Source organism: Diuraphis noxia, unplaced genomic scaffold (genome assembly GCF_037042655.1).
Source record: "Diuraphis noxia isolate RWA-SAM2 unplaced genomic scaffold, SU_Dnox_SAM2 contig0003, whole genome shotgun sequence".
NCBI classification, from domain to species: domain Eukaryota; kingdom Metazoa; phylum Arthropoda; class Insecta; order Hemiptera; family Aphididae; genus Diuraphis; species Diuraphis noxia.
The window spans coordinates 82769411-82794826 of NW_028301713.1; the positions used below are offsets into that span (position 1 = coordinate 82769411).

Below are 25416 nucleotides of genomic sequence, written 5' to 3' on the forward strand. Positions count from 1 at the left end.
AATATTTCTATCATGCTTTCATCCATATAATTTTGGTAATACCCGACTACGTCCCCCGTTTACTACGCCATACGCCCGTCATTAATAGTGAGACACACACACAAGACACAATTCAATATGTCTATTAATATTTCTCGACCGATTCGACGGCGACGACGGAACCATAGAAAACAAATACTGAACAGCGGGGCGTATATCGATTGCGCCGAAATGACCTTTTTACCTGTGAAAAATCTATTGATTCCGCCGGCTATCGACTCCGCCAAAGTTTTCTTTTTTTTGATTCCGCCGGTTAATATTTGTAAATTATTTATTTTAATGAAAACAAAATATAAAAGGCTTAAATTAATATACAATTAATTTTCAATTCACTAGTAAAAACACTCGTAGTCTTAGAGCATTACCTAAATATATAACTTGAATTTTGAATTCTCCAACTATACTAAACGTCTTAATCTCCCCTAACATATTCTATAATAATATACGTATAGCTATCGCATATTATCGTGTCGGTTTTATCTTAATCAATATAATCTATAAAATTGTATCGAAAAGAGACATATTTCATTACACGTAGGTACATCGGTATTATTAGAAATAAAAGTAAATATTGTACAATATGTTTTGTGTCCAAATGATCAACATTTAGTGACAGTTGTAGTCTTGTTCGCGTGTTGCATTATACATATACCAGATACCTCGACACCTCGTGTTAAAAATGAATTTTGAAATCGTTATTAGTGAAAGAAAAAATCAATTAATATCATATAAAAGTTTTAAATTTTATAACAAAGCGTACTATTACCTATTTATTTTATTTGTACTAAATTATATTATTTTTGCATTTTTGGCGTTTTTAAAATAAATTGTAGAACATTTGATTATTATTTACTATTACCTATTTATTTTATTTGTACTAAATTATATTATTTTTGCTTTTTTGGCGTTAACTAAATAAATTTTATATCATTATTTTACTATTTTAATACATTTTACTTACAAAAATGTTTGAATTATTTTTTGAAATATTTATATTTAAACTTTAAAAAAATTGATTTAAAAATACATAGTCGGCGGAATCGATAGCCGGCGGAATCAATAAATAAAAAAGTTCGGCGGAATCGATAGCCGGCGGAATCAATAAATAAAAAAGCTCGGCGGAGTCGATAGCCGGCGGAATTGATATTAAAACGGCGGAATCGATAAAACCCCGAACAGCGATTACGGTCTAGATAAGATATAAATAAAATTATACATATTTGTAATATATATTTATTATTTAGTCACACTCGTTACTCACACAGACACTGTAAAGACGAATCAGTGGAAATAATATTTTATTTATAAAATTATGAAAAAATAAAATACTTATGTATAGTATATTAGCATATAATAAACAACTGTCAACTAATTTTTAAAATTAAATTATTTTATATTTTTGGATAGACAATGAATTGTCGCCACCGGTGGAATGTGAAATTGTGAACTAAGGAAATAAATAATAATACTATAATAGTTCATGTGGGTATATGGCGGACGTTTATTGAGTAAAGACTAATGATATAAAAATAATAATAAAATATCATAAATAATATAGACCTTCGGTGACACATCGACACATCGTTGAATATTCAATAGTTAAGTGCACATTAATTATTATAATTCCACATTTTTCTAAAATACTCTCTTTATACTCTACTATCAAGGTAGGTATATATTTTCATCATCCCTCCCCGAAATAAAACTTTAATTAAGTGTTTGACTCATATAGTCATACTTGATAGACTTTTTAAAATGTTGTTTTTACATTTTTTATTTTCTAAACGGAAACTGTCTTATTTAACTATACCTAATAAAAATTTACTTTTATTTTATATTAAACCTAATATATTAAAGATTCAAAATATTTATGTTTTGAAATGACAATTTTATAATATTTCTATTTAAAAAGATATTTCACCTAATTTAGAAGAAGCATTAGATAGAATGGGTAAATCTTCTCAACTGCTAGAAAGAGCTCTTTTATTTAAATACATTTATATTTATGTGACATTGTAAATAAATAATGATTTACTATACCTATATTAGTTTTTTAGTACTGAATTTTAATTTTAATTATTATCAATGTATTATAAAATCTATTTTCTAATAATACATTTTCATATAAGCAAGGCTTATGTTTAATGCATAAAAGACTGCTTCAACAGTCATCCTTGTTAATTGATATTTTTAATTATATTATTACTATTTTATGTATAATTAATTATTATTTATTATAGTATTATTTATACTAAATTATTGATGACGTCTTATAACAAAAATTCAAAATTAGCATACAGAAAATTATATATAGTTTGAGGGGGGGGGGTAGTGGGTGGGTCATTGTATAAATAATTTGCTTAGGGTTTGAAAGATGTTCGCCACGCCACTGGTTTGTTGTTCAATCAAATAATATTGAATATGTACTATTTAGTATTTATAAGTTTTCCATCATATATATAAAAAAAAAACACTTGAAACTTAAAATTTATTTGAAATTTCCTATACAAAGATTTAAGTTTTTCTATTTTATTTTACTGAAGAACCTCAATATATAAGATCTAAATCGTAGTTTATCGTGTAAATAAAATTATAATTTATATTATAGTTGTAATAAATTTTAATAAATTTTAATTGAATAACATTAATAATAAAAGTTAGAACTAAATTATTAGTAATCTTAAAATTATATTTTTGGGTGCCAAGTCCTGGTTTTGAACTATATTTTTATTAAAATACTATAGAAAACTATTGAGTACCTAATATGTGATATTATAGAAACATAACAATACGAATTAAAAAAATTAGATTTCAAAACATTATTCAAGAAAATTATTCGTGAGTGGGACACAAATAGCTGATATTGGGCATAGGTCTCTTAAACAAATTTTTTCTATTATATTATAAACAATTTAATTTTAATGATAATTCTATTTTCTATAGATTATTATTTATAGAACTTCAATGTGTTTATTTCCAGTAATCAATGCAAAATACAAATAATTAATATTGCAATATTTCAGATAACAGATTAGTGAATCGTGGACGACAACAGTATAATGTTTAAATTTAATAATATAACAATATTATATTGAATTATCGTATATAAACAATAAGTTGTATAAACCCAAGCGGCTACCAGACTGTGTCATTGGCTATCATTTTTATTCAAATAAATACTGTCTTACAACAAAATATAATTTTAGGTATGATTATTATCGTATTATTTATGTTATATTTTATAGATTTTAAACATACAAAACTATTATTTTAATATGAAAATCTTAATAAATTATTTATACAACTCGGCCCCATAATAATTCGATTATTCGACCAGCCCATCGAGAAATTTCCGGATCTCCCAATCTATTAGTCCGCCCCTGGTACCTTCCTATCCGTTTATGGAGGATGGGTAAAAACGTATAGGTACCTACATTTTTGACTTTGGTGGGAAAATCCATCGGTATTAAATTAATATCCGATAACTTTTTTATGCAACAGACCACGGTCCACGGGTGTGCCTCAATGGGTGCGCCATTGCACAGCTCGAACCTGATTATCATTGTATATACGCGAGAATGGAAAAATACGTTTCTGAGCAGTGTCAAACTTTGACACTGTCAACCATATAATATGCAATTGTTATTTCAATAACAATTAACATTTTAAATTCTGAGCAGAGCGATAAATGTATTGATTTTACAATTATGTGTGTTTTTTGTGTTAATCGTCACTTTTTGGATCTGTAAAAAATCTATCGATTTTCTTCAAAAGCGTTTTTTTTCGGTGGGAAAGTGAATCTTGTTGGTACATTCGGGGGTCTAAATTTAAAATCTCAAAAGTTTTCAAAAGCAAACAAGGAAAACAATCAAAAATTAAGGAAACCTTGAGATGTTTATATGCCTATAATGAGTAACTCTAAAAAAATTACTGTAAATAAATGAAATATTCACAACATGATTAAGTTAACAATTTCTATATGCACCGTAATATTTTCCAAATATTGCGACGTTTAATAAGATTTTTTTAAATTAAAGCCGACGAAAAAAAAATTTTTAATCGGTAAAAAAACTTTTGAAAAGGTTAATCAACGTTAAGGTGGTTAGATATTCACCCGTAAATTAACAAATTGTCATAGGTACAACGATTTGTTTTTCTTTAATAACTAATAAAGTAATAACTATAGGAACTTGAAATTTTCAATAAATGTTTATCTGATCATTTTCTTTACGTTATGATAACATTTTCAATATGTTTTAACTCTACAGGAATTACTTATGGACATTTGAAATTATTTTAGTTTTTTATTCTATAAAATGTCAATGTTATTTGTTTAGCCAAAAAGCTTGAAAATTTAATACAAGATTTTTAGACACCTAATATTTAACAGATCATTACCTATACCATTGAGTATAGATATATTAAATCTATTTAATTAATATTAATTATATTATATCTATACTCAATGCCTATACTTACCCGCTTTTTTAAAAATTAATAAGCAAATTTTCGATCTGTCAAAAAACTTAAAAATTTAGCATAAGATTTTGTAAATGAAAATTAAAAAAAAATGTTGAGTATAAATTCACTATAACTTTTTATGAGTGTCTCGAATTCGAATTCAAAAAATTATCAAAATTCATTGAATTCTTCAAACAACATTTGGAAAAATCGGACGAATCAAATGTGGTCGAGAGAAAATTGTAAAATAAGTAAAACTATAATTAAAAACAGGCAAAACAGCTGAACCATGAGCTCATCATTAACTAAATGATAATATATAAGCTTGTCAGTAAGATTGATGTATTAAATTTTAAATTATGTTTACTCTTTTTTTTTCTTGTTGACTCCCTGTATGAAATTTTAAAGTAAAAGTAATATATTTACTAATTTACTAAAGTAGTAGGCAGTCCAAAATAGAGATAGGCGGTGAAATATAGTAATGCGGCCAAAATCTTTTAGAAAGTAGACATGCCAAGAGAAGAATAAGAAGAAATAAAATATTTAAAATCTGTTTATCTTGTAATTTCGCTGTAATATATTTTGAAATTGATGATATAATAACTTAACTATGTATGTATATTTTCATAACAACAAATAAAAATATAATAATAACAACAATTGATGTATATAATATAATGTTAATCTTAGACAAATTTGTCATTGAAAAATAAAATAAATATATATGTAATATAATTAAAATATATTATCTGTTGTTATTTAATTGAAGATTTGATAGGTATTCCTGTGATCTTGTTTATAAATTTATGATAAATTTCATCCTCTTCGTTTTCACAGAACTCTTTGATATAAGTTATCATATTTTCCTGCAGAATAAAATTTAGTCAATATGGAATAATTATTTCAGTTGATACGAGGCGTGTACAGAGTCAATCAAACATATTTACTTCAATCTTTGGGTCCATGACTGTTTTGCTTTTTCTCGACAACTTCCAGAGATTGACTGCCAACGTGGCCATTTGGATTTCGTTTAAGTCCGCTCTGACAACGACGTGCAGGAGTAATTCAAACGCCAATTTCGACTGAAAGAAACATGTCACAAATGCCATCAGTCACCACAATATATATATTATATATTTATTTTTACGTACTTGACTATTTGGTTTATCCACAAGACTATACAACCGTTCAAGTATATTATCCAACACCACCGTACAAATCGAGTCTACATCAGCCACAAACTGTGGTTCACGGCCGTACAGCACGTCGTTGGAGTCAACTGCAGTTGAGATACCACAGGGTTAGCAACATAAGACTTGGTATATTATGCAGGTTTACAATGTTTTTATTTGTCATTAATTATTATACTCGGATCCAGGTTTTTTATGGGGGGAAAAGAGGGACACAACTTTTCACCCTTTTATTAAATTATAAATAAGTATACCTATTATAATTGTCTATTTTCGAAACTCTGGTCTATACGAACTTACGAAGAACCTCGTATAAAATTATTAAGCCTTAGCGTTAGCAGTTAGTTAATAAAATGTTAACTAGATAAATGATAATATTGTTAAGAATTTTGACGAATTTCGTAAAAATATTTGAAGTTCAAACAGTTATGAACAAAAATTGTGCCCATGTATTTTTAACCTTTCTAAAATTATTTTTAAAACAACTTTTGCAAATTCTTGTATTGCGTTTTATAGATTTTTGACTAAACCAAATTTTTTATTAAGACGGGACCGTCCTTTTAAACGTCAATATTATACTAAGTTTATATATTATATAGGTACTTGCCATCGGGTATTCTGTAAGGATAAGTGTCCAGAGTTGCAGTGGCCAGTATGTCCAGAACGTACAAATATAGCACGTGCGGTTGCATCGGATCGATCCACGAATATTGTCTAATCGCTCTGATCAGCAGCTTCATCTGGTGCAACACCTCGAGATCGGGACAGTCCTGGTGAACGGCATTACGCATCAAACATAATTATAAATAATTAATTAATACATATTTTACATTGTACGAGCAACAATGTACAACGTGTGATGGGTGTATTACCGGCACGACAAGCAAAATCGACAGCATTTGCTTTGTGTATGACACGAGTATGGGTTCGGCGTTGATGGTGAGGCCGTCCACTTCCAGCGTTGCCGGGAAATCACTGATCACTGTAGACGCTGCTTTAAGACATGCATCCGCTAAAATTTAAATGGAACATCAGAAATGATAGATTTCTGCTTTATTATCGATGCACTGCACCATATATAGGTGCGAATGCGCGCGATGAAGTTCGATAAAACTCTATGATTTTAACCGATTATCAAAGTTAATAACGATGAAGCTTACCTATATCTATAGGTAATTTAAAATCGATAAATTTCAATAAAAATACAATTAAAGAATTTATCGGTAGCTGGTAAGTAGGTACAATAATAAGTAATATGGTAATGATCTGATGATGTACTCATATACTGTTGAGTATATAAGTATATTGATGTTAAAACAAGCAACATTTGACAATGCGCTGTAAACGAATTATTTATCATAATCCATGATCTATTAATGCTTTTTTTACATGATAAATTCTATAAATATTTATTTATTGGAATGTATGAATTCTAAATTATAGATGTTTCCCTTAAAAATTTTAAAAATCGATTAATCAAATAGCTTTTTTCTAGTATATATGTCGCATCCACTTATAGTGTAATCGTATTTTTCATGAAATAGATGTCCATTTAATTAACTACGATAATATCGTGTAAGTCAAATTTTAGTTCATGAAATGGACATATATTTTATCCATTTCATGAATGAAAACTCTTGTTTTACACTTTGTGTAATATTTTAAATTAATTACATCAATAGGTAACTTTTTGTGAAATTGAAATCTTTAAATACTACATATTATATTAAACTCTTATTTGTTATGAAAAAATACAATCAGATTATTATAATATAGCAACTATATAATAATATAATTACCTTTATATTATAACTTTGCTTGAAATCGAAATCTTTAAATATTATATTAATAAACTCTGATTTGTTATGAAAAAATAAAATCAATTTAAATTAAGTTTACTTATTAATCTATTGCATATTAAAATTATTTATAAATATAAAAAAAATAAATTATAAATTACTAAGTGTAAAATAAGAGTTTTCATTTCATGAAATGGATAAAATATATTATGTCCATTTCATAAAAAATACGATTACACTAAGTGGATGCGACATATATATATATATATATATATATAGGCGCAATTTGAATCGACTTTCTGTAAGTGTTAGATTTATACTGATCCACTGATCCCTTTATGACTGTACATACTTATAAGAATATCAGTCACTAGATATAATATCATTATTATTACTTATTAGTATCATTTGAGCAAATAAATAAAGAAGCTTTAATAAAATTGTAGCACTCTCCCGAATTGCGCAAATGGATATTGGATACACAATATTACACATCATATAGATATTTATAGCGGCTCATACCTTGTCCAAGACATCCATTCAACAGCGAAGTCTGTGCGGTTAAGATGTACAATTGAAGTTTGATGAGTGGTGAAGTGATTGGCGGAATGGTAATATAACAGTAAGCGGAGCAAGCGCGAGCAAAAGAGTTCTTCACCTGGGCCCTTGAGATCGATACCAATTGGACCATAAGTTTGTTGACACACTAAATTGTCATCAAAAAGTGCATTATACAGATATTTAGGGTTTAACTATTTTAAGACTTAGACGGGCCTTATTCTAAAAAACAGTGGGATGTGGGAAATATCAATACTGTAATTACAATAAAATAGAAAAAAACATATTCTATTAATTTAAATCCATACATTTTAATGATTTCATCATTAAGATGATTCATCATCTATATAACTTCATTAGTGGCTCCGAACACGTATTTTATGGGATGGGGGAGTATTGTATAGTATTTAATTAGAGTGACTCTATGATAGTTGAATTTACAATATAATTATGTGGGTGGTGGTGGTAACTAATGTTTATACTTTGCGCCACCAAATGAAATACAAGTTGGAGCCACTGAATATAATCAATGACAACACATTATATTGATATATTTATCGATTTTAAAAATAATCACTAATATGCTCACTCATCAACGCCTTGTTTCTTTCGGATGTAATAGGAAAACATAAGGACTGTTGTAGAATAAGGTGTTGTTGTATCGAATATGGAGGGAGAAAAAGCTGTCTCACCTGTACGAGGGCAGATTGCACGTAGTCTAATCTAATAAATGCTCCCCTGGCTTCCATATAAAAATTCAAATATTTCTCTAAATCATTGCCGTAATCGACGCGGAATATAAAACATGCAATCAGGCGGCTAATTTGACGAACTTCGTCTTCGACGGTCAACGAGCTAAAACCAATATAACAGAGGTGATTTTAAAACTAAATATATATTTGCCTTTTATCATAACTACATACTCAACGGAATCGTGTAAGATCTTGCACATATACATCAAACAGTCGTTGATCACGGGGTCACTGGACACGACGTTTTCACCTCGCGTCCGATACGCTTCCAACACGATTTTGCATGTTGCTGATTTGTTCATATCCGATCCAAACATGTCTAAGTACGGTAATAAATAGTTCTAGAAACACGTATTAAATTTTTTTATCCGTATAGGTTAACTTTAATTTATATCAATTTGAATGATGGGAAACTTACCAAATGGAATGTATCCTCAAAATCTTCTATGTAATTCAACAGATGTTGCAAGATGTTGTGAAGCTGCGTGTGGAATCTTTCTATTCCGACACGATTGCTCAAATGTCTCGTTATATCATCCATGAAGACACTTATTTCTTTATTCTTAAAGTAATAAACAAAATGTATTATTAAATATATACATGTGACAAAATAGTATCTTAAGTACAGTAACTTAATAGTATATTTGTACAGTAACTGTATAACAATATAAGCTATAACTGTTGTACCAGTGTATAACAGTGCTGAACAAAACATCAAGGATTAAAAACAAAATAACTTTCTTTTAATAATATGAACTTAAATTCACTAAAAGTCTAAAACTATCATACAATTAAAAAGAAACAATAATTTGGTATTCATATAACAGTTATTATAATTAACAACTGAATTACCTAAGGTGTATATTTAAATAATTTATAATTGTTTCAACTTATTCTCTTTTGATTATTTTTCATAATTGAAATAATGAAACAGCAGCAAAAATTAATAATAATAACAAAAACAAATTAAAATTATAGTTAGCCTCTTGATTTTTGGTTATTCAAGAATAATTTGTTTTACTATGTATAGTTCTAACAACATAAAAGATTAAAATATCAAACAATGTATGGATCAATATTGTATTATATATGTTACGGGCAATGTGAACCACGGTATTTTTCTAATAAATTAAATTCAATGACATTTTTGTTATCTATCGTACTGCCTATATAAGCAGCTCGCTGCTTTTCTAATTTAGGGGGACAAGGATATGAATATATGATCGGTGTACTTGTACACAGGGTTGCAAAACAAATAAATGCAAGTGTCGAAAAGCAGACAGGTTATGTAATTCTAAGTGTCATTCTTCTAAATCTTGTACAAATAAATAGGTAATGATAAAATTATAATTTAATTAGAAAAATTACAATAAAATTAGTAAATTTTAAAGTAATTTAATTTATTAGAAAAATACCATAATGATATTAGTTAATTTTTAAAAATTTAATTTATTAGATAATATAATAATACGATATAATATAATATATAACATAATGATGTTAATTATTTTATTTTTTCATTCCATCAATATAATAATATAATGAATCCATAATAATTGAATTAAATTTATTAGTAAAATTATATAATGATATTAGATAATATTCTTGGTTCACACTGCCCGGGCAGGACCACATTGACCGGGCAAAGTACACTTTGTATTCCACATTGCCCGTAACATATATATTTATGCTATTATTGAATATTTATTCCATATCCAAAAAAATAATGATAATGTCTCATTTATTTAGGAAATTAAAAAGTAAAGTCAATATCAAAGCAGTCAGAGTTGAAAGTATTTATTGAATTATTGAGGTTGATGGTTAACTATACATTATTAAGATCAACTAGAGTTTAAATACTGTGAAAATCTTATTAAAAATCAAAGAAATCATTCTGCTTCACATCAAGTGTCAAGTACTTGAGTACACTTAATCATTGAGTAACATGTGATAAATCATTTTATACAATTATATTTTTACTATTAGGAAAATATTAATATAAATATCTAATGAAAGTTCTTTCTCTGGCGTTGATTTTTGAATAACAGTAAAAAAATAAAATAGTTTCCATTTAATTAGAAAATTCCAATAATTTGATTATTTTGAAAAGTTCTGCACATTTTTTACTTTTGACCCCTAATTAAATTAAATTAAATTAAGCTAATTAAATTTGAATTTCTATCATAAAACAATAAAACCACTCTAAAGTTAAAGATTAGATAAACAAAAACACTCCTAATCTAAACGTACTGTAAAAATTATTTCAATTAAATTCTTGGATTCCTATAAGGCATTTTAAACTTTATTAAAATAATGATTAAGATTTACCTTAAAATGTTTTACAATGAAGTATATCCATGCTTCAGCACATGCCATAAACCTTTCAGAGTCTTTAACTTTATTCACCATATTCCATGCTTCGCTAAAAACATTTAAAGCGTTTGGTACGAAATGACCCCTTAAACTCTTGCCAAGATTTTGTACAACTAAAGTTTGTGGAAACACTAAACACAAAATTTAAAGAAATAAAATAAGTTATAGTCAGTATGCAAAGGTAAGGATAATTCATACTAAATTTGATAAGACATAATTCAAGTATAGAAACAAACCATCATATTCCCATTTGGCTATTAAATTGATAAGATATTCTGCTTTTATTGAAAGATAATTCCCAGGAAATGTGATGACTATGGTGTTGATTAGAAGGCCACTGGAAATAAAGGTACACTATTAAAAATAATATGTACTTGAAAACAATTAGTTAAATATATATATCATTGAGGTGATAAAGCAAGGGTGGGCAAGAAGTATAGAATCCCACCTCACTACTTTCAATATTTATAATCAGGGCTCGGGACTTATAGCACTTAAAATCATTAAAATAAGCACTTAAAAAAGCTCTTAAAAACATCATTATAAGCACTCAAATAAGCATTTAAAAACTTAAATTTTTGCAAAAATATTTATCAAAAAACAAAAACTAAAAAATTCTAACCAAAAAATCAAACAAAATAAAAATAAATTTTTATCTTTATATTATAAAATAAATTAAACTTGGAACTCGCGTTGTATGCTATCTACCTGTACTTTCATCACGTTATATGTTATCTTCCTTTCGGTTGATATCTACTTTGTACTGAGACTGATATTGCAAGTATAACCGTATAATTATAAACATCTATAATACACTCTACAGCCTATACACTTTACACATATCATAGTTAGTTGATATATAACTTACGGTTTGGCTCGTAAAAGTGGTGTGTACTTAAATTATTTTTTTTCAAAACAAAATGAAAAAATTTATTTACTTTTATAGAAATGTTATTTACAATGACAAAACTTGCAAACAACATGGTGTTTTGCCCACTGCTAAAGCATAACAAAAAATAAATTTAAATAATGAAGTATATGGAGGGACTATATTAAGGAATATATGAAGAATACTCAAAAAAGTGATGGAGAATGTAAAGTTATTATAGAAAAGTGTTTACGTTGTCAGAAGAAAGGATGACAAATATTTGAGTCCATCAGAAAACAAAATGAATTCTTTACTTATGTTGACATAAATGGAAAAAGTTTCAAAGTAAAATATTATGGCTTAAAAACACGTGGTACCACCAACTTATTGAAATGGCAGTTGATGGAAGAGTGGTGACATTCACTCAATGCATCCAAGAATCTTTTTGAAACATTTTTTGAAGATATGAAAAAAAGTTCTTTAACGTAATAATGTCCAGATACCCAGACGAAACCTACAATTGCAAGATAGACAATTATAGATAACATACAACGCCAACAAACAATATTGTGGTAGATACATTTTTCATGTAGATAGCATACGACGCGAGTTCCTTAAACTTCACTTTCGAGACTTTAAGGATTTTATAGATTTTCTGAAAAATAAAATGTAAACGATATTTATAATAGTTGAAAACATTATAAAAACATAGAAATACAGGTCAAGTAAGCAAAAATAATCAGAAAAACTGGAAATAAGCATTTCTTTGAAAAATCGCTAAAAAAAAGGCACTTTCAAACTTCATAATTAAACGTATTATAACATGACATACACATCCATAGTACTATGCTACATTTTAAGTCAACCCATAAAAATAAGCAAATGCTTTAAGTCCCGAGCCCTGTTTATAATAATATAAATTATATTTGTAATAATCAATTGATACATGTTAAGAATCAGCAACAAAATCATTTGACTGCCACTGATATGTTATATTGTAAACGTTAAATTAACATACTGGAGGTTTTGTAAAGTACACCACCTAACAATCTCATCGAGACTACGTGCATCTTTACCAGCGCTCAATCCCTTTACTATCCACTCTAATGCTGGACACAAAAGTTGAAGAAATTTTTCCATGTTCATACTTTGGGTTTGAATCTCTTTGCACACAACTCTGTTGTTTAACTATGAAGAAAAAACATATTTAATTAGCTTTAGTAAAATTCAACAAATTTACTACATACAAATAATGATAATTTACCTGCTTATATGTCAGTAAGATATCTTTGAAGCTTTCTTCAAAAAAATTTACACTTAGATTTGTCAAAACACCAATTCTACACAAATAACATCGTGCATACCATGCAACTAATGGATTGCCAATACCTCTAACCATTTTTATAAGTCTTAATAGAGCAGCATTTTGTTCACTGTTAAAAATAAAATTATTATCACAAGTTGGTGGTAAACACTAAACAGCTTAACTCTAACTAACGCTGGTTTAATAAAACGGTAACTGCGTAAAATAGCTGCTTCGATGTACAGTCTAGGTATAAGCTCACGGATGGATGCAATTTTAAAAAACCAATTTTGACAAGTTTCTTTAGCTGCATCTGGCACCATGTCGGGAGTGAATTTATCCGGAAGCTTGGTTACACAACCACTAAAGTAACAAATTATAATAAATAATCTGATTTTTTATACTATATCTAAGCCTTCTAAAGTATACAGTTCAATTTCTTATCACATTAATTTACCTTTCATAATGAATTTATTAAACTAATAACTTTTGAAATTTTAAAACATATTTAATGACCATTTTTTAATCATTTAGAATTTTTATATTATTCAAAGAGTGTTATGAGGTAACACAATTAATTTCAATTAGTAACCAACCTTTTTTTTTTTGTAAATTGTGAAGCAAATCATTTTTTAAAAATTTTCGATAATAGTTTCTTGAGTTATTCAAATTTACTTTCAATTTAATAATAATATGAATAATAATTTTTTTAAATTGTTCTATTACAATATAAAATAGATGATAAATTGCATATAATATTTATTATATTTTGAGAATTTTTATAAATACAAATTGTTGATAGATTAATATAACAATATTGTTCTTAAAAAGTTTAAATCAAGGGCTAATTAAAACCCATTATTATTCTTTTGTTATATTTAGCACACAAAGTTAAATTATTCAAAAACTATTTCAAACATTTTAACTTAAATACATAAAAATTTTCAAAAAAGTTATTAAATGTACAATGCATAGGAAAAATGATAAATTGCATCTGGAAAAAAGAAGTTGGTATCACTACAAGAAATTTTTTTAATTATATTTAAAATTTAATTATTTGAAAATATGGCCCATAAGTATATTAAACAATTAGAAATCAAAATTTGAATAAATTCATTATTGAAAGAATATATGATGTTGAGTATCCTAGATGAATCACTCTGACTCCGTATATCTAATATATGTATTTGTATGTATCATACTCAATCATTTCTGATTTTGATTGAAGCCTCTTGAATACCAGATTTCCAAATAAGTCTAATAGATCTGTTACTAAAACAAATTTACTCGGATAAAATTGCAATGGTGAAGTGTAGCTCAAAATTTTGGTGCACTGAAAAAATGTCATCGTAACATATATATAAGTTAAAAATCTTATTGAATACAACTAAAACTAATAAATACCTGAATAACTATTTTCAATGCTTTAACTCTTTGTTCATTATTCCATGCCTCTATAATTTCTTTACCTAAATTGTCCATATGTATCACAAATTCTTGTTGTGTTAGGTCATATAGTTCTTTTTCTGAATACTCCATCTGGTCATCAAATTCTTCTAATTCTTCTAAACGTGATCGTATTGTAGCACTCTGCAGACTTTTTGAAACTAAAATAATGATAATATTTACAACAATGACAAAATATTCCAATGTATCAACAAATTTAATTAATTTACTCACATGAATGAAATGAGAGCTTTTCAGAAGTAGTATAACTGTTTAATATACTCTGTTTAAAATGAGACCAAGGTTGAACGTCATCAATACAACTATTACCTGTCTCATCAAAATCAGTAGGAATTAACTGGGCAGGTCGACTGAGTGGATCATCTCCATAACTAATGGTGGCAGATAAAGGATCATTAACAATCACATTTTTACTAGTTACCTAAAAAAATATTAATATGTTAACAATGGTAAATGGTTAAAAATTAAATTTTAAATTGTTAACAAGAGTAAAAAAATAAAAATGAATTGTTTTATGAGTAAGAATAATCATGAATTATAAAAGTTATCTATTTGAAACTAAACATAATTCTTACTTAATATAATTTAGGAATTTTTTAACTAAGTAGTCAAAAATAAAAACTTAAAAGATAACATAAGAATAAGATCTATTGTTTTCTTGCAATTATTGATTAATAGATTTATATATATATATATCTATTATCTGAATTCAGCCAAAAAATAAATGATACAATTACATTGCTTTTAAAATTGTAATCGAGTACACATATTCAATTAGTGAAATGACATAGAATTACATACTTCAATTGAATTTTTCAGCGGATGATTTACTCCACATTTTTCTAATATACATTTCTGCTTACGCTTGTGGTTAATTATTGGCTTACTGTACCTGTTGAGTTAACATAATACAGAAAATAACAAAATGTGTATTAAATCATATTGGATTTGACAACATCACAGACTATGGTCCACCGATACATTGGTTTTACTCACCAGTTCCACTCATATGCACGAGCCGAAGTTGACGACATATTAGCAGTCTATATCATACAACTATCACAACATCTAACAAATAAGAGCATTCATTGTAATCCATAAAATGAGTAAAAATCGAAACAATGCTTAAACTATTATTTTGAGAAAACCAAAAAAATTCTTTCAACGAAATTTTTTAGAAAATATGGGTAGTAGTTTTGTTGGGTATTTATTTAATGTCTATCACACGTCGTATTCTCTCAGTTGTTATAGACTACAATACAAATTACAAAATATTATGAATTTATGAAAAGTTTTCATGTTATACAATAGTCATTATTTTTATAGTCTGTACTCTATGATTACTGATTATGTCAGTGTCCCTATCACATGTCCTTATCAATACACCGGTAGTTATCATTTAAAAAGAGGGCAAGTAGTTGTAGAGTCCGGTTTTGTCATAAATTCGTGATGTTTAAAAGTTCAAATTTTAATGTATATTTCATTAAACTTTTTAAAGCTTACAATTTTTTGTTTGTGCTAGCTGGAAAGCTAAACTAGCAGTTAAACTATCCTTTACTATATGTTCTACAATTTATTAAACCTATTAAAGATTGTAACAATTTTAATAAATTTTAATAAGGCGGTAATCTGTGTTATACAGGGTGATTTTTAAAGCATGCTCGCCCCATTTTTATGCTTAAATTATGCATATATTCAAATTTTGATTTTTGGAATATTTAAGTGTAGTTAAAGGTGATATTTTTGAGTACTTAGATTTTTCACAACTTTTAAGGAGTATCCTGTAGCGATACCAACTTTGGTTTTTCAAATGACAACCTATATGTTTTAAAGCAAAATGTGATTCAGATAATTTTTCTGAAAATTTTTACATATTGCAATCAAAATTTGAACGAAAACTTCCAGAGTTATTCTACTTGAAATACTAAGGAATAAGGATAAAAGTCTAATACTTAAATGCCTACGTTGTAAATGGATACGATAATTATAATTCGGTATACAATATAAAAATAAAATATTTGTTAATAATCACTACTTATTACTAAATGGCCAAATATTGCATCTGACAATTTTCAAAAGAAAAGAAAATATGAATAAAATAATATCCTTTTTATTTTATCCATGTTACCTATACCTTATAGGCAACGTTAATATTTGTATAGCATAGGTATACCTACTTATAATAAAATACCGAACAATAGTGTACAATAGCACATTTTATATTGTATACCGAATTATAATTACCGTATCCATTTACAACGTAGGCATTTAAGATTAGACTTTTATCCTTATTCCTTAGTATTTCAAGTAGAATAACTCTGGAAGTTTTCGTTCGAATTTTGATTGCAATATGTCAAAATTTTCAGAAAAATTATCTGAATCACATTTTGCTTTAAAACATATAGGTTGTCATTTGAAAAACCAAAGTTGGTATCGCTACAGGATACTCCTTAAAAGTTGTGAAAAATCTAAGTACTCAAAAATATCGCCTTTAACTACACTTAAATATTCCAAAAATCAAAATTTGAAAATATGCATAATTTAAGTATAAAAATGGGGCGAGCATGCTTAAAAAATCACTGTATACGTTTTCTTTGTTGGAACATATACGTATAAGTTTTTGACCTGTATTTATATACTTTTTGTTTTTATATTTGAATACTGTTTATTATTAACTAATAAATATAATACCTGCTGATTTATTTAGTGAGAGGGATAAAGCCACTTTTTTAATACCTACCTTATAGATTTTTAGTTTTATCACAGACTGCCATTACCCCCTCCCAAGATTTTACCCCACATTACGCCTATGATCGATCGTGTAGTAATATAATAGTAGTTAATAAAATAGAGCGTTAATTTGTTGCGAGGAGCTAGTGTCTGTAAAAATACTTAATTTCTTAATTCAACTTACAAATAGATGTAAAATTAAATATTCAGCTTTGCTCAAATATAATTCATAAAAAGTCAACACCCAATGGGAAAAATGCATCCTTGCTCATAGTGGATTTATTCTCGAAATATACGAGAAAGGATGAAAAGATTATATAGAGAGACACACGATACTCGATCGTCATTCACGTGACGAAAAATTACTTTTATTATTAATTTTGTATCTAAAGTGCATATATTTGACATTTTAAGAATGGTACATATTTAGTTTTTAAATTGTTGCAAAAAATGAATGGATTCATATTTAAAGATTTTTTAAGCCTATAATTCTTATCGTTGATGGGCTATACATTGTATGTATAGTGCGATGGCGTAGCAATAACCTATCCATATTTTGCTTCTCTAATAATTTTGTTTTAATAAAATTTTGATTTTCAAAATAAGGATTTTCTGAATTTGAACTCTCAATAATTTTTCTTTCTAAATAATGCTTTCCTGAGTATTGATTCCGTTTACACTATATCCAAAATTTGATATTCCGAGTCTTACAAAGCGTGATGCGTCCGCTTATGAAATTGTGGAGTCCACGATTATTTGCAACAGATTAATATTGGACGTCGAGACAACGTTTATATTTGATTTTAAGGACAACTGTCACTGTTGTCAGATCGCGGCCACTCGGCAGTATTAATATTTTTTAAAATTGGTATTACGCTAATTATGAGTGGGTACGGGAACGTCGGGTACAGTCGTACAGATGAAAAAATTACGCCAATACGTGTGTAAAATGTAAATTTAAACTCATTTACATGATATCATCAAGGCGACTGCGATTGCGGCGGTGGCAGGTCAATGCCGTGGTTTGATCCGGGGGCAAGGAGGGGATGATATTATTGTAGAAGTGTAACGGCGCGCCCGTACGAGTTCAAATGTCGGTCGACCAACTGCCATTGACCCAATACAATAAATAATACGACGCGGCTAAGGTCTTAGACCTCAAAATGCGTGTTTTGGTAGAGCGAACGACCGACCGCGGAACTACATCCTACACAGACTTATAGACGGATGACTATGATAGTAATAATCATATTTTTCATCACGGTACAATTGATTATTGGATAATAAGATGAATAACGAACACAGAAAAGTAATTTACGATAGTTTTTCGTGCGATAGTGATATCCGGTAATGATTGAGATTATTGAGACTGAAAATAATCAGAATAAATAAAATATTATAGAACTTATTATACGATCAGTGATCAAACCGGCCGGGGCCAATGAATTTAAAGATATTAAATATTTTACAAAACGCTTTCTTGTTCTTCATTAAAGTTATCTTATAAGCTATAACTTATATATTATTAACCCATACGCGTGGACGCGTGGTACGTCCATACGTAGACATACATAGACCATAGTACATTAATACTAAACTGTTATAATATATTATATTAAGCTATTAGAGAATATGACGTATAAATAATAATTAGGTATACCACCATCATAGACCATAGCGACATTTGCCAAGGGGCAAGGAGGCTATGTTTACTCATAAGTCACACACTATGGTTTATATTCTATATATACACACATATGTATAACGTATAAATATAGATTTATATAAAATGTAAGCATCGCCTGATTGATTTGTTTTTTATACGATTATATTATGTATGATACGTTATGAGTATATTATGGCTAACTTCAATCAATATATTCATTGGGCGGCCCAGAGTTCCCCACAAGGAGGGGGGAGGGGGGTTCAGAAGGACCCATAGTACTGCGGCCCGGCGTTCATGCAAATAATTACTTCAATATAATATATTAGAACAATGTTTCAAAATTAATTATTATTTAATAGGGGCCCGGATTTAGTACTGTACCGGAACCAAAAATATGATGTGGGGGAGGCCTAGCTATTGCTCATTTTACCACTTATACGTAATATAAAGACGACTATCCGTCAATATAGATATTGTTTAGAACTATAATATGGCCATATGGGCACAGATTTTTATAAAATAAAATATTAATTACGTTTCATATTTTATTTTGTAGTACGTGGTATGACCTTATTGTAAACTACAGTGATACGCGTTATCAAAATCAGAACAAGGATGTGATTTTATTATTATTATCATAATTCGCCATCGTCATTGCCAATTCGCAATTCGCCGCTTGTCTCAGTGACACAGTGTAATAGTCTAGTCTAATATTTTCTGTGATTTAAAATCTAAATAGATGGTAAATTTACCTAGAAGACCGCGAGACAATACTTTATACGTCCAACACGCACGCAAAAGCTCGCCCAGCAGACCGACTGCGTACGATCGCTATAAACTTAAGAACTTAGATCTTCCACTGTTTTAAGTATTGAAATTCGGTGATTATCGAGTTCTCGTCTCCCTTCTCCCTTACCACGACGGCCCCCACTCATCAAATAATTTTATCTTTTCTCCTTCGTCGTCCGTCTGGTTGGGCGAGAGGGTACAACAATAGACCTATACAGACAGGACGTGTAATAGTTCTAAAACGTTAACCGCAATAAAAACATAATAAACAGTTTGTGTGTGAGAGAGACGGAAACAACGTAAGCAAAAAAAAATAATCAAAACAAAACGGAAAAATATTATTGTCTCTGGACGTAAGTATGTACTTACGTAACAACAGTCAACGGTACCAACGTACCTAATTACTTGAATGTTATCGAATACTTGGTGCGGCACGCACGGCGACCGACCTGCCGCCGCCGATCCTCTGACATCCGAGCTTATAATATTATTAAAAATATTACAAACAACAGTTCAGCCGAATTAGCGACAGAAGCATCGCAAGCGATTTAAAATTCAAATGCCAATATCAACGTCAAGTTAAAGGCGTTGACGAAATTCGTCACCGTTGTCTAATTTTTTTCTTTGTGAGTATTATCTCGTAAATATTATGAGTTAATAAGTTAAATTGGGTTTAACCGACGTCTATTCCATTGTTCTATTAGAAGGAATTAGGTTAGTAAAAAACTTTAAACAAAACAAACCGTATTCGACCAACATTTATAGATAGGTAAGCGTTTTTATTCGTTTTCCAACAGTTATTTTATCGTGCTTATGGTTTTAACTAGCAATTGATATCAATATTGTCCAGCGTCAATACCTGCTCATTCAGAACATCAGCATCTTAGATAGGTCATTGTTTGAGATATTGGTTTTTTACCAATATTTGTTTATCCAATAATATGGAAAGTTATTCTACAACATCCAAGTTATCACTCACTGTCTGCTGATTTTTTTTGAGATAGGATTTATTAATTTACTTAATAATTGAGCAAGTCTTGTGGCTGTTAAATTACATTCAACTTTATTAATCATTTTTATCATGTTTTGTAATGGTAATTGTTTTTTTTAATTTACTTTTAATTATTTGTGATTATTAGTCTGGTCCTATTCTTATGGTATGTTTATTTACTGTTGTGTTGTTAAAATATTAAAGCATTTGCATAAGCAACAATACGTTACTCTTTTCAGCATTCAACTAAGATTCTTATAGTTTTGTTATTTCATTATTGTGTGACAGTAACTTTTCCAAATAATTGCATTGGAATCACTCATTTAAATAAACTAATTAATGCTATTAAATGTGTCAGATTTATTTTTAGTACAATTTTTTCTATAACTTTTAAATAAATGAAGTGCATATATTAGTGTCTAAAATATATGGTTAACTATTTATTAAGTTGAATATCACAAAATATTGGTCTACTATGTTTTTCCTATTTATTTAATTTTAGATATTGCAACAACTTTAATCACTATGCCTCCATACAATCCAGTAAAAAATCTACAATCTTTAGCACTAGAACAGTCATGCAAATACATATTAAACATATATAACAATATGAAAAAAGATGTAAATGGATCACGTGAATATTTTATTAATAATGTACATGCTTGGGCTAGAACTAATATCTTGAACTATACCAAAGTTCTATTGTAAGTTAATATTTAAATTATAAGATTTTTTTGTATTAAACAGTGATTAGGATTATGTTAAAGTAAATTCAAAACAAGAGATTTTAATTGACAAATCCAAAACTCAAGTTGGATAGCTCTTTTATATTTATATTAAATAAAATATAACATTGGATTGTGATTTATTAATTATATATTATCTATGTTAATTTAGGGATAATGGCGAAAAAGATAATGAAATTTGGAGTGAACTAAACTGTGTAATGATTGACACAAATCCATACATAAAAATATTAAGTGTTAAACTTAGCATGTGGTTAATAATATTAAACGCCATGTTGGACATTGGAGTTGCTCGATTACCACCTTTATTTCTTCACGCAGGTATGGAAACAGAATTCCAAGAGTTTGTTTCTATATTGAACCGTAACAATACTCATCTCAAAGAACTGTCAGTGACCTTTCAAGTGAGCATTAATAGATTAATAGATGGTATCTTTGCATTTAGCCATTGATAATTTACTGTCTAATATTTTTTGTAGATGTCAAGTAAAAATAATTACACTCCAGCAGTGTATAGTTCAATGTATAACCTTCAGAAAACATTTCATGAAGGTTTAGCATCTAAACTAGTTCATTTAAAACTCGGTGCTATTTGTGATAATGCAATATTGAAAACTATTGGTGAACATGCTTTATGTTTAAAACATTTAGATATATCCGGTTCATGGAATGTTGACGAAGCAGGCATCAAACATCTATTGTTTAAAGTAAAAATTATTTTTTATTACCTGCCATACATACAGAATCTAATGTGGATAATTTGCCTCTAGAATGATGTATATGTAGAGACAATTAACGTATCAAATGAAGTACTTTGTCAACATCTTAGCCATATGTATGACAATAAGTCGTTGTTGAATAATTGTTGTTTTACTTTGGAAGAGTTGCGGATTCAGGATACAAATACAGAAGATGCTAGCTTGTTGATGATACTTGCATGTGTCAAGAGCCTAAAAGCCTTAGGTGGTTTTCTGTACTTCAGGTAAGACTATGAAAATAATCAATATTTTTGAATAAAAAAAGATAATAACATACACTTGATTATTAGGAACATTGGCGATGCTTTGGTAACTGTATGGGAGAATTCCCCTAAGCCACGGATATTCCAGTTAACTGAGTTGTATGATATGCAGCTAACAGGCAAAAAAATAGCCTCACTTAAGGAATGTCTACCACATCTAAAAAAGCTGTACACCCGGCTTTCATGTGTCTGTACGCCTGAAGATTTTGCAGATCCAGAACAGGGATCTATGTTTTGGGGCCGTGTACAAACACTAACTATTGATCTTGATTACATGATGAATTTTCATTTTATCAACTTTGTGTTTAACTATGGTCGCAACTTGTCTGAACTCACCATTCTTGACCAGGTAGACTTCATCAAATAATTTATACTTATATGAATGTCATATTGTAGCATTAACATACAATTTAAATTATTATCACATGTTTTATAAATTAACAGAAATTAATTATTTATAGGAAGCTGATATAGATGTGGCCAAACTTCTGGCAAGTTGTCCAAATTTATTAGTACTTAAAGGATTTTTGCATATTTTTGAAACACCAGTTGGAAAATTTACTAAACTGAAATCAATCGAATTACACATGCCTACCGTCGAAACAATTAATTGGTTTTTTGAAAACTGCCCTTGTTTAGAAGAAGCCAAGGTACATTTGTTCATTATACTCTGTTCAAGGAGAGAACACGCCATACACCAGTTGAAACTGGTTCACCCACGTAATAGCCCGCCATTGAGGAACTAGCTTTGATAGCTGTGTGATACGGGAGGGATGTTCAGAATTGACGTGTTCTCTCACTGAACAGGGTATAGAATACATTATATTCTATATAATTGTTTGATTATAATAAAATTGGTTTTCAGTTATATAGTGATTCAAGACACCTATATTGGAATACACAAGTTTTTGAGAGACCGCCTTTAATAATGTGCAATAATCTCAAAAGATTAGAGATTTCGTTCAATGATGAACACCCAATTGTAAGTTTTGACTTTAAGGAGATTGCAAACATATTATAGGTGTTTAGGTTCGAGTCGTAAAAGTGTGTGGATAGTAAATTATTATTAGTGTGTGTTTACTCATACACCTGCATCATACATATTACGCACCTGCATGCATAATATGTCACTTAGTCATTAAATCAAAATATTCAAAACTAATTTATGAATCCGAAATAGCTATATGCTTGACAAAAATTTAAGTACTTCCAGTAATTTGATAATTAAAAATATGTTAAGATGTTTGAATGTGTAAACAAGTTTACATTGTATTGGTCCAAGCACTTTTTTAAGTATAGCAACATTTAACGAAAACAAACAATTTAAATTTTACGTATTTTTTAATATTTAAAATATGGAAAATCTAGTGTTTTATTGATAACATCTTTACATTTTTAAAATCGATCCACTATAAGTACTTCATGTTTTTTGACAGTCCTCTAGATTGTTTTCATGAAATATGTGTGGTGTTTGCAATCCCTTTAACACATTCTTCAAAATATAATAATGTATGATTTTATTAATTTATTATTTCAGACTAACCATCAAACTGTTATAAAATTTATTGAAAAGTGTTCAAAACTTCAACATTTGGGACGACTTGATAAATGGAACCTGGATAAGAAATTTGTAAAACAAGTAAAACTATATATAAAAAAGATGAACTATGAGCTTAATATTTACTAGACAATATTATATACATTTTTTGATAAGACTGATAAAATAGATCTTAAATTATGTTAAGTCTCCTTTTCTCTTGTTAACTTCCTTTATGAAACTTAAGGTATTTTTATACTACCTGTAAATTAAAAACTTAGTGTGTATTTTTTAACCTCACTGTGATGTATTTTGAAATTAATGGTATGATAAATAATTAAGTATGTATATTTTCATTATATTATTAACAATAAACTTATATAATATGTAAATTCTTGACAAATTTTTTATCGAAAAATAAAATAAACATTTTATGTATTACCTAATATGTATGATATAATATTATGTATTGTTAAGAAATTAAATAATCTTATTTTTTGTAGGATTCTCAAATGTATAATATTATTATTATTTCCTCTTTAAAAAAAATGTTGGATTGGTCTTAACAAGGCATGTGTGGTCTCTAAACAGCATTGACTAATGAGTTATATATTTGAATGCCAATTTCATAAAATAATTTGTAAATGTCAAGCTTCCCCCTAGAAGAAAGACTAAAATATATTCAATTGATTTTTTTTTTAAATTGATCTATTTTAAATTTAATTATAAAATTAAAATACTTATTAGCATTTTGCATTCTAGAATGAACTAGAAAATATTTAATTTAACTAGACCCAAATGAAATGTGTTAAAGACCACTGATAAATATAAGCTATGAGACATAACTAATTGAGTTCATTTTTCATTACGATGACACAACACATTATTTTTTATTAGCTACAACCACAGCAAGATTTTATCATGTATTTGTGAACAGTGAATGCATAATATATTAATATCAAAATGATTAAATTTTAATAACTATAAATTATTAAAGGAAAATTGAAACTTGAAGATAGTTCTAACATTTACCCTGTCAGAAAGTACAGATTGCATTCAAACTTCAAATACTGTTGATTCATCTGATTCAAGTGTTTTACAATAGTTATGTTCATGAAAAGTATCA

At 28.2% G+C, this 25416-nt stretch overlaps 2 protein-coding genes across 4 annotated transcripts; one reads left to right on the forward strand and one right to left on the reverse strand.

Annotated features, from left to right (window-relative positions):
* Positions 1-5053: 5053 nt before the first annotated feature.
* LOC107173235 (VPS35 endosomal protein-sorting factor-like) lies at positions 5054-16150 on the reverse strand. Its single transcript, XM_015523688.2, is given in 20 exon segments — positions 5054-5272; positions 5274-5366; positions 5448-5582; positions 5652-5779; positions 6298-6460; positions 6563-6702; positions 8012-8195; positions 8740-8902; positions 8971-9140; positions 9218-9361; positions 11128-11303; positions 11409-11509; positions 13059-13228; positions 13305-13473; positions 13539-13706; positions 14546-14676; positions 14748-14950; positions 15024-15231; positions 15612-15702; positions 15807-16150. Coding segments are annotated over 20 exon segments (2802 nt in total). The 5' UTR covers positions 15845-16150; the 3' UTR covers positions 5054-5245.
* Positions 16151-19849: 3699 nt separating this feature from the next.
* On the forward strand, positions 19850-24682 carry LOC107173236 (uncharacterized). 3 transcript variants are annotated; one of them, XM_015523689.2, is made up of 9 exons: positions 19850-20621; positions 21489-21690; positions 21884-22136; positions 22212-22439; positions 22503-22714; positions 22781-23102; positions 23215-23403; positions 23619-23735; positions 24291-24682. In XM_015523689.2, exons 2-9 carry the CDS (start codon positions 21512-21514, stop codon positions 24438-24440), a joined length of 1650 nt encoding a protein of 549 aa, XP_015379175.1. In that variant the 5' UTR covers positions 19850-20621; positions 21489-21511; the 3' UTR covers positions 24441-24682. The 3 variants fall into 3 exon arrangements, with proteins under 3 accessions (XP_015379175.1, XP_089079194.1, XP_089079193.1); XM_089223067.1 differs by lacking the exon at positions 19850-20621 and adding an exon at positions 20748-20764; XM_089223068.1 differs by lacking the exon at positions 21489-21690 and having other exon boundaries at positions 19853-20621.
* The last annotated feature ends 734 nt before the right edge of the window (positions 24683-25416 follow it).

What these genes read in the sequence shown, in the direction of transcription:
- LOC107173236 (XM_015523689.2), top strand. Translation starts at nt 21,512, where the DNA reads ATGCCTCCATACAATCCAGTAAAAAATCTACAATCTTTAGCACTAGAA. An exon ending in TCAAACATCTATTGTTTAAA is followed by an intron (nt 22,440 to 22,502) that starts GTAAAAATTATT and finishes ATTTGCCTCTAG; the next exon opens with AATGATGTATATGTAGAGAC. An exon ending in TCAATGATGAACACCCAATT is followed by an intron (nt 23,736 to 24,290) that starts GTAAGTTTTGAC and finishes TTATTATTTCAG; the next exon opens with ACTAACCATCAAACTGTTAT.